The following is a 10,174-nucleotide window of genomic DNA, read 5'->3' as shown; positions in this document are numbered from 1 at the left end:
CTGAGGTTAGGGCCGCTCCATCAGTCGGACGAAAGGCAGACAGATGCTTTGGGTCTGGTGTGTGATGAACAATGACCTCTCTCTTTTGCTTTCCCTTTCTCTCTCTATCTTTCCTATTTTCCACACACCTGGTTTCCTGTCCTGTTTTCACCATTCTGCCAGCGCTCCAGCTCATAGCACGTTGCTAAGATTCTTGCTGAACACAGGAATCGCTGGTGGAAAACAGTGTCCCCCAGATAATCCTAACAAGACCAACACATGAGGGCAACATGAAGGCGGTGTTAGAAGATTTATTAGTTATGGGTACATGAATAGTTTGGAACACATTCAGCAGTATTTGTATTATAGGGAACAAATAAAAAGTGACAACATCAAAATTTTGGCATAGAGGTGCTAAAATAAAGTTGATGTTGAAACACTACCATGACTAATTTTACTGTTCACACAACCCTTAAAAGCACTGAGTAGAAAACATTTTCAGATCCAGCCCAAATCACAGACAAGATAACAGCGTCCTTCTTTTCTGTCTTACAGGTTCATCCTTTCCCTGCCTTTGAATCACTGATGGGGCTGTCGTAATGATGAAGAAAATGCAGTAGGACCTTTGAAGAATGAACTTTCCAAACCAATGGATTGTTCTGAAGGGCAAAGCCATCCAAGATCAAACATAATCGCTGACGGTAAAATCAGTTGGCCTTTTCTCAGTTCAAGGTTTCTGCTTCAGGAGGTAAAACCACTTGTGACTTTTCAAGGAACTGGACTCCAGAAGAGTTTTCTCTTCAAAAAAAGTTTAATCAAGCCTTTTTGGACAGCTTAGTATTAAACCACCTGTAACGCACACCAACCATTGGAGGTGACATGGCTGGACGTGAAATTGGAAGCACTGCAAGAAGTACAATGTCAAGAAAGGATGGAATCCATCGCTCTCACTCCTCATAGGAATGCTGCTCAATGCCCCTGTATCCTTGTTTCACCCTAATTTCCCCACTGAGCAGTGAACCAATCTAGTAAAATCTGTTGTTTTTGTTGCCTTCAAAAACCTTCAAAGACATTTTCTATCATCAGTTTGTTTCACCGCTTTCACTCGTACTTTGACAACAAAAATCCGCAAGTCTATAAGGTGGCGGAAATGGTATGAAGAATCAGAATGACTGACCATGTTGCAATACAAGCAGGTACTCTTCAGGTGGTACAAATCCAATGTGCTCCATGACTTGCCTTGTATTCAGCAGATAACTTCAGATTGATTTCTGATCCCATGGATTAACTTTCAAGTTCTTTCACAAAGACCTTTTAAGTTTGCCCTGCTGGAGTTGTATTTGGTATAAAACTACAACTGAAAATCTCTTCCTGTCTGCATGTAGCTTTTATAATACATGTAGACGTGGGCAGCATTTCCTTCTTTTTTTCTTTTTTTTTTTCCCTCATCTTATTTTTCTTATCAAAATGGCTCCTTTTTGGACAGCAGGAGCTTGGACACTAGTGGCAGCACTGGGTCTTCTTAGCTGCTGTAGCTTGACGTGGTGTGACGCCTCAAGGACTAGTGGTACAACCTCAGGAGAGAAAAAACAAGAACAAGGACCCTCATCACTGGAACGAGTTAAGAGAGGATGGGTGTGGAACCAGTTCTTTGTGGTGGAGGAGTATACGGGCACAGAGCCACTATATGTAGGAAAGGTAAGACATTACTATAAGAACTTTCTGAATACATTTTAATTCCTCGAATGTAAAAAAAAAAGAAAAAAAAGCATTAAAGTAAGACGGCCTGGGGATATAGTTAATATTCAGTTAAGTTAAATACAAGACTGTTGCTATGTACAATATTCAAAGGGACTTTGTAGAACAAATTTCCACGTTGTAGTAAAATTAGTACAAGTGTATGCATGCTGATGTCTGGATGAATACATTGTTGGTAAGAGGTTTCCCCAATCACATCAACTCCATGTAGAGGCAGATATGTTTATGATGAGCAGCCCAGATCAGTTCCTCTAAAGCCAATACTGTTCTGTCTTTGAGGAGCAGAGTGAATATAGCACCTAAATATACATATACAGCAACTCAAACAGACTTTAAAGGGCAGACATGCATTTACACATGATTTTACTATTTGAGGAGTTTAATATGTCTTGACACACACAAGTTAGTTTAGGAGTTTTCATTATTATCCTCTGCTGCTTGTATTTTAGTTGTCCAAGTGTTACATAATATGTTGTATATACTCTTACGGTATATATATATATTTGATGATTTGCAACACCAAAATAAGTAAATGCAATCCTTGCTGCTCCAAAGTTGCCATCAGCTCACAATTCGTTACCTTGCCTTACAAAGCCTAAAGAAAAGCCAGAGTAAGTTCTGGCCTAATGAGTTTATGAAGGTCCCAGTGTTTCGCAATAGAGTGATACCCACATTTTTGCACATGCTACAATTCTGAGGATTACCTTTATTCATTTTCAGTTCATGAAATATGAAGTAATAGTTTATGAGCATGTGACTAAAGGATCCTTTTAATGTCTGCCAGCTGCAGGTGTTGCCTTTTTGTATGTCCAATAACGGTCAAACTTTTGCATATATGTGCACATATTACAGTAGTAAAAGTATCTAGAATCAGGATTCTGGTTTTGCTTCAGGCATTTGTGAATGGTCTAATTATGTGCCTCCTCTATTCAGTAACCACAGAGCGTACTCTGTGCACCTTGGCATTTGCACTGTAGGAAAAAGATGCAAATTGGCGAAAATAGTTGCCAAAAATTTGTTTATTTGGAGCCACTGAATCACTGAACAGACATTAGCACTAAAAAAGTTACTTGTAATCAACAGTAATTGCTTTGTAGTGACTTTTATGCTTCTGCCAGCTTTTCATCTGCATGAAATAACAGAGCTCTCGAGGTCAAAACCTTGACATTATGGGTTTGAGAATGTGAAGTTCCAATAGTTTTTTTTGTTTTTTTTTTTGCAAAGAACTACCTCTGAAAGGAACACTATTACCTCTAAACAATGGCAAAAATGTTTCTACTGCAATGACGTTGGCCGTTAATACAAAATAAAGCTCTGAATGTGCTGTTATGTTTATATTACTATTACTTATTTGCCTACAACATACTGTCACTTTTATCTCTTACCTTATGTTGCATGCTTTTGCTGCGGAAAGCATGGCATGCTGCCTATTTGACCTTATGCACCTGAACAGAAGCTGGCACTTTTAAAGAGTATACCTTCAGCCATTAGGAGTTATGTAGCTTGTGTGAACCGTAGGAGTCACTGTGGTTTTGAGCTTTCTTTCACTCCTACATCCCATTGTTTTCATGTGAGGATAGGATTCATCGTTCTCTGATCCACTCTCTCTGAAAACTGTAGCCCACTGGGTAAAAACGGAGAGCTTCCTGCTCATGCTTTACATGAAAAGCTTACCAAGGGTGAACCACTTGAACATTTTGCTGTGAAACAGCTGCACAAAGTTTGGACTTTACATTCTTCAAAGACAATTTAGCTTTGGCATTCTCAAACCCATCAGCATCTAGGTTTAGAATTTTTGGTGTTAAGAAAGCAAATGAATAGAAACAAAAGGCAATAAGCACTGAGTCAACAGTTGTAATTGGAACAGTAACATAATTTAGCTATTTCACCTATGGAGGTTTGCTTAACTAATACAGAATGAGCTTAAGAAAGCTTTGCATCACTTTTTCAAAAGATGACTAAAGTCATTGAAGAAAAACAAACAATGAAAAACAGTATTTATTTCTTCTTTTTTTTTTTTAAATTTTCTTTTTTAAGCAAATGTTGAGTTTTGTAAATAAGCCAAAGGAACTTCACTAGTACCTATTTTAAAAACAACCAAGCACACCTGCCTTACTACCAGAGGGTCTGAGTCTAGGACTTCTGTCATTACGGTGTCTTCCACTGCAGGAGCTTGTGGGCTGTTTGAGGGCAGTGTGAACCTTTGTATATGTTCTTGCTGCAGGAACGTCCCTGTTGAACTTGTTTCAGGGCTGTTGTCAGCATAAAAATAATGCATGATTAAGATGTAGACTTCTAAATCTTTCATTGTGATTTCATACTTAACCAGACATAACTACCCTTGAACACTCTGCAGGTAATAGCTACAGAAACTTTCAGACTCTTTTTCCACCTCTGCGTGTCTTCTTTGTATCCAGGAATTACATCCATTGCATTTCTCATTTGTGAAAAAAGGATACAGTTGTTGTTGTTGTTGTTTTGTTTTATTTTTAAATTTTATTTTTTTCCTCCATTCATTATCATCTATTTTATACAATGTCAGAAACCATGGAAACAAAGATGTACTTCTTGTGGTTCCTTAGATCCTGGAACTGTTTGGTAACAAAAATGCCGTTTTCCACTGCATTTAGGGTAGCCTGAACCTTTATGTATATGTGTGTGTGTGTGTATATATATATATATATGTATGTATGTATGTATATATATGTATAACACTGGTTGGTTAAAAGAGAAAAGCAGTCTTTTCATCTCTTGTATTGCAATTGACAACATAAAACTCACCAGATAGGCTAACATAGTAAAAGCCCCACTGTTGTATGTCCTATGTGATCCTAGAACAGGAATTACATCCAGTATGTGCTATTTGTTGTTGTTTTGGTGCACTTGGACTTGACTTTCGCAGTCAAAGTTGTCAGATCCTACTCCGCATCAGAAACAGAAAGGCTTAAAAGGTCGATAAGGGGGCTGCTCCTGTAAACATTCGTGCCACCACACGCCTGCCCCGACTTCCTGCTACCTAAAGTGGCCTTTCTCAGCGATGACAGCCTCAGTGGTGCCCTTCTCGCTGATGTTGAGGACAATGTCTTGACACCAGAAATGTAATCATTGAATGTTATTGTTCTAAATGTAATTATAGATAATGAGTATATGTCAAATCAAATCTGTTTGCTATCATCTCAGCACCATGTGTATGTTTGGGAATATTTTCGCCTTATTTTTCCCTTCCCTGTCTTCTCATTCACATCCCATTCATCAGCTGTTTCTCAAATGAACCTCAGTGAGTTGATGAGAGTGGACAGCATGTACGATTCAATTGCTTTACATAGGACGTGATATGAAAAGACGGAACATTAATGCAGACAGAATGAGACTCAGCAATGAGTCACACACATCAATCATGTGATCCCCTTGTTTCTAATCATTTAGACATGGCAATTGACCAGCTAATATTGCATCTACATATATTGATCTCTCTATTCTTACAAATGAATGGAGATGTTCTCTGCAGCAGGCCCGCTGTTACAGAATAATTATCCTTTGACCATTATTTGTCTGCAGTTGTGACTGTGATGCATTCCTGCTGGCAAGACCAACAACATGGCCAACAGGCAGCACAGTCGGTCTGCTGGGGGACAAGAAAAATAGACAGAATGAAACTGAGTGATACATGGGAAAGGGAATGGAGTGAGAGGGAAGGCTACATAGGGAGACTTCATACATTGACTCGTGATTCATTACAGGACGGGATGCCAGGGGAAGGCAGTGGACTAATATAAAAGAGCTTAGGAAACTTGAGGGAGTGACACAGCAGGAGGGAGAAGAGAGATGATTTTATTAATAAAATTATCTAAAGTTATTGCACTTTGTGGTACTAGGGCAGTGTCCGGTACTATCAGTGCCATTAGTGGTGCCTGTGAGTGAGGATGTGAACATCTGTGTGTAACCCACGCTCCCACACTCACACACAGATGAACTCTGCTGGATTTTTGGTATCAACACTTTCATTTGAGCAATGGAGGATTAAAGCCAAGCAGTGCGCCCGGTTGCAGGGTAATTGCAACAAGCCTATTTTTGCATATTACTTTACCCCAACTCAGCAAACTTGGCAAGTTTGCTCCGTGTCGCTCAGTGGCTGCCACTGAAATCAAATTCACCAATAAAATGGTCACTCCCATGACATTAATCTGGCAGATTTGATCAGTACACTCAGATAATGAATACTTGTGGATTTTAATGATGTCGACTGCTTTTCAAAAAATTTGCTGTGATAAAAAGAAGGGAAAAGGGGACACACGGGAAGTCTTTTTTTCTCTCCTTTTTTTGTAGAAGACAGAATTGCTGATGAGCACAGATAATCTTAAATAGCTGTTGTTAAAGGAAGTAAAAGAGGCACAAAAAAAAAAACCCTGACATCCTTCTTCTGTTCTGTCATGTTTCTTTCTGCTCTATTTTGACAAAGGCTGTCAGAAATAAATCCATTGTGAGCGTGTATGTATGTGTATTGGGTTACGTGAGGAGCATGTGCACATGCTTTTAAATTCCTGCTTCAAAAACAGCATAGTTCAAGCATTTTGTACAGTTTCAGAGGTTTTTTTTATTTAAAAAAAATATTTTCTAAGCTCTCTGATCTTCATGCCTGTATCTGGCATAGATTCCCTTCTTCTATCTCAACGTGAACAGTGATAGCGAGCTTGTACGGTCCATGTCCAAGTGCTTCTTTGTCCAGATTAAACTCTCCAAGCCAAATGAAACAGGTGGATGCTTTTGTTTTTTTCTTGGACTCTCTTTTGTTCACTAAAATGTCCACATCTTTTTGAAGTATATCAGTTTGATTTATGATGTGCCATATTCTGTGGCTCCGATTTAGGCTGCAGCAGGTTTGGTGGACATACAACATAATCCTCACTGAGTTGAGAAATGAAGTAATCAGCCGTTGCATTCTGAAGTCATTAACAGGTGAAGTGTGAGAATGTTGTTGAAGTTTTTTATGTGTTACATATTTTTCTGGTTTACTATAGAGTTTGTAAAGATGTATATTATATGATACCAGCGCAATCTTGGGTGGAACAATGGTAATGCTGTGTGTAAGCTTGAATTAGAGGGAAAGTGTTTGAATGGATACAGTCAATGAGACAACAGAAAAGTCTATCGACAATGCCTGTTAAGGCAATTTTCCACGTCTTAATGATCCAAGCCACATTCTGTTTTGGAGAACAAGAAAGCCTTTTGTTTACTCTGCTTTGAGATCATTTTAAAATAACATTGCAAACAATGTTATTACCGTATCCGGACAGTCTTTTCTATGTCAGGGTGCCGCCATATAACTTGTGTCTAAGCTTTTACAGCTCTGCTTCCCATTCTGCACCATTCAGAACCACCACCCCACCATCATTTTAATTTCTTCCTCTGACTTTTCTCTCTTTTTCTCTCTCTCCATCCGCTGTGCAGCCATTTACTCTCTCTTCTCATCTCTGGCTTTGCCTCTGTCTCCCATGGTCTCTACCCTTCCTTCCCCATAGCTGTCTCTACCTAGGCTGTCTCTGATACAGTCACCTTGTTAACACTTTGAAGCTGTTAAGATCAGAGAGCTTGACAAGTTGCACTGAAATGTGGCAGGCCTACTCCTGATTACACAGACTTAAATATAAGACAGCCAATTTGCTCCCACTTTGAAACCCTCAATAAACTAAAGATCCAGGGCAGCCCACATTCTGCTATCTCCACTGCAAATGTAAAATCCTGCTCCTCAAATGTCTCGCTATTCTATTCTGTTCTGTTCTATTTTGCTCTGTTCTATTCTGTATTTCAAAAACTAGTGCTTTTTCAATACTAAATTATCATTAACCACTATATACATTTATTTAATCTGACTTTGTGCTTTCACATACTTAATGTAAAACTCAACAAAAAGCTGACTGCCAAGGAAAGAAACTTCCCGTCACTGCATGTGAGTCATATGTCATCGCCTTCAGTAGGTTAGCCTTTAGTGACAGTTAGACACTTTGTTATGACCCAAAGGTGATTCTGACAGGGCATCAACAACCTTACTCTCCCCTGAGTCACCCTACAGCCCTGCACTGTAAACCCTAAGGCAAGGCTGATTATTACTTGCAAGTTTAACTTAAAGCCAGGAACTGAATCATAGAAACTGTTAAGCTGCAGTGACAAATTCACACTTTTCAGTTAGTTTCAAGGGGTAAGCTCAGATCATTTATCAGTTCACTGTTGTATTCCTGTGTCTTATATCCATGAAAAGTCATTGGTTGCTGTGATCATCCTTTGATGAGGGCAAATGTATTGTTTTTTTTTGCGAAAATGTTCTTTTTGTACAATAACTATAGACGGTACAGTATAATCATTTCTTATTGTAATTACATTTTTTCACTTCTATCATTTTTGGGTCTAATTCACTCATTTAATAGATGATCATGCTTTAAGTTTTGGAACTTATGACACTGTCCCAATAATGTTTTGGGAGATATAAACAGGAAGTATGAAAGAATGTTGCCACAGATACAGTTAATTATGTTAGGATTCTTTTTGCATATATTCGTTTACATTCTAGTAAATTAGCACGATATAAAATGTACCGCATTAGCCATGAGTACCTGTTTCTTTGATAGTGAAGTGTACGAAAACTGAGTATTAATAATGCCCAGGATAGTATCATCTTTTTTCTAGGATTTCAAGGGGGATAATAAAATTGTCAGAAAGTGTAAGTCAGAATGAATCTAAAAATATGTTTATCATCTCTGTGTGTTAAGATTTGACTGAGTGGAAACTCAGAGGAGGATGATTTTTTAGCAAATTGGGCACCAGGGGTTTTAGTCTATACCTTAATTACATCCCTCAGCTATGAGTCGTGCCAGACGTATTGTTTTTAGAACATCGGTATGCACCGTGTGTTTTTTCCCCTCACATCACTCCCTCCTCGACTCTCCTGCAACTGCCCCGCATCCCCCCGGGGGATGTTTGAAAACCCCTGAGTTGGCATAATGACAGATGAAGTTAGCAGACCCAAAGCTTACTTAAAATGTGTTGGTTAATGCCACACTTCAGTTGTCCAACTAATATAAGCAATGCATCTGTGCTGTACCTGGCACACAGTGTTTCTTATATATTAAGGACCTGTTCTGCACTGACCAATAGGAACTAAACACTCCCTCATCTTTTTTTTATAAGACTTGCGCTCCTACCTTTACATGTAATGCATTGTATCCACATTAATGGAACCATAATCATAAGTAAAAACTTCCTTCTTGCTGCCTTGAAAGGTGTATATAGGAAGCAAAATAGTTTTCTCAAAGATCTCAAGTAGCAGCAGTGGTCAACTTGAATTCAAACTCGAACAATGGATTCCTATGTTGACCCATGTTCACTGTGGGGAAGAAAGTATCACAGTGTCCATAGAGGATTCTCAGACTGCAAATCCAACATTTCCTGCAGTATAATCCTCTCCTCTGCTGTCTAACCATATGCTCAGTACGTCCCAAACACTCATAGTTGTGTTAGTTGTGTCCTAACTGAGTAACAAAGTAAACTGTGATACTGGAGAGGTTTTCTGAACTCCTGTGGCCATTTTGATACTTTCTTCCTGCTGTGAAAATGGGTCAGTTCTAGATTCTTGTTTTAGTGGGTGAAGTCAAGCTAACCACAGTTACTGTTCTCCATCTATGAGAAAACTACAAAATCTATAATTAGATTCCTGTGAAAAGCCAGACTATTGATTTGAATCATATGATGTTTATGTAGGCTTAAGGTGTATGCTTTTGCTGCTTATTACCCTTCCTAGTTATACTGACATGACCAATGAAAATCTTAGATACCAAGCCCAAAACGGGTAAATCTACATTTTACCTCACTTATATTTATCACACCTCTGTGTAATCTAATATGTTAATCGTTCAGAAAGCTAAAACATAGATTTCACCATTTAAATTGTGGGTTTTTGGTTATTCTCAGCAGTAGTGGAGAATTTGTATTTTCTCCATCTTCTTTTGTAGGTTTTTTTTTTCCCTTTCTTTTTTTCTGGCACATTTACACTCCTGGTTATTTTTTGCTAAGCGAGTGACGTCCTGGCTCTGACCTTTAGTTTGCACAGAACAACTTAGCTGAGCGTAGTGTGTGTGTTTTTCAAGCTGCCAACTTGAATCACTCCAGTGAGGATAGACTGACAGAAGGATGGGTATAGCTAGCCTAAGGGGGGAGAAATAGCATCATCCCAGCAGAATGATGAACTCACTATGTGTGTATGTGTGTGTGTGCAAGTATGCACAGTAGGTAGGTGTGTCTGGCTTGCTGTGCACGTGTACAGTAGGTAGGAGCTTGCATGCATGGTGCCAGCATTTGTGCAATTGAATTAACACATGATGACAACATTTGACACACACAGACTTGTCTGCAGAACCTAATTTTGAAATACAGAGAAGAGAGGGTG

The 10,174-nt window shown here is 38.8% G+C and overlaps 1 protein-coding gene across 1 annotated transcript in view; it reads left to right on the top strand.

The window, feature by feature from the left end:
- Window positions 1–1,446: 1,446 nt before the first annotated feature.
- cdh22 (cadherin 22) overlaps window positions 1,447–10,174 on the top strand; it is a 73,168-nt gene continuing 64,440 nt past the window's right edge. The window contains exon 1 of the mRNA XM_008289463.1: window positions 1,447–1,677. Within this exon, the coding sequence (XP_008287685.1) occupies window positions 1,447–1,677 (231 nt within the window). The remainder of the gene's footprint in view (window positions 1,678–10,174) is intronic.

Source organism: Stegastes partitus, unplaced genomic scaffold (genome assembly GCF_000690725.1).
Source record: "Stegastes partitus isolate 25-593 unplaced genomic scaffold, Stegastes_partitus-1.0.2 Scaffold617, whole genome shotgun sequence".
Taxonomy (NCBI): domain Eukaryota; kingdom Metazoa; phylum Chordata; class Actinopteri; family Pomacentridae; genus Stegastes; species Stegastes partitus.
Note: the sequence above shows the minus strand (reverse complement) of the source record. Positions and strands in the feature narration are given on the sequence as shown.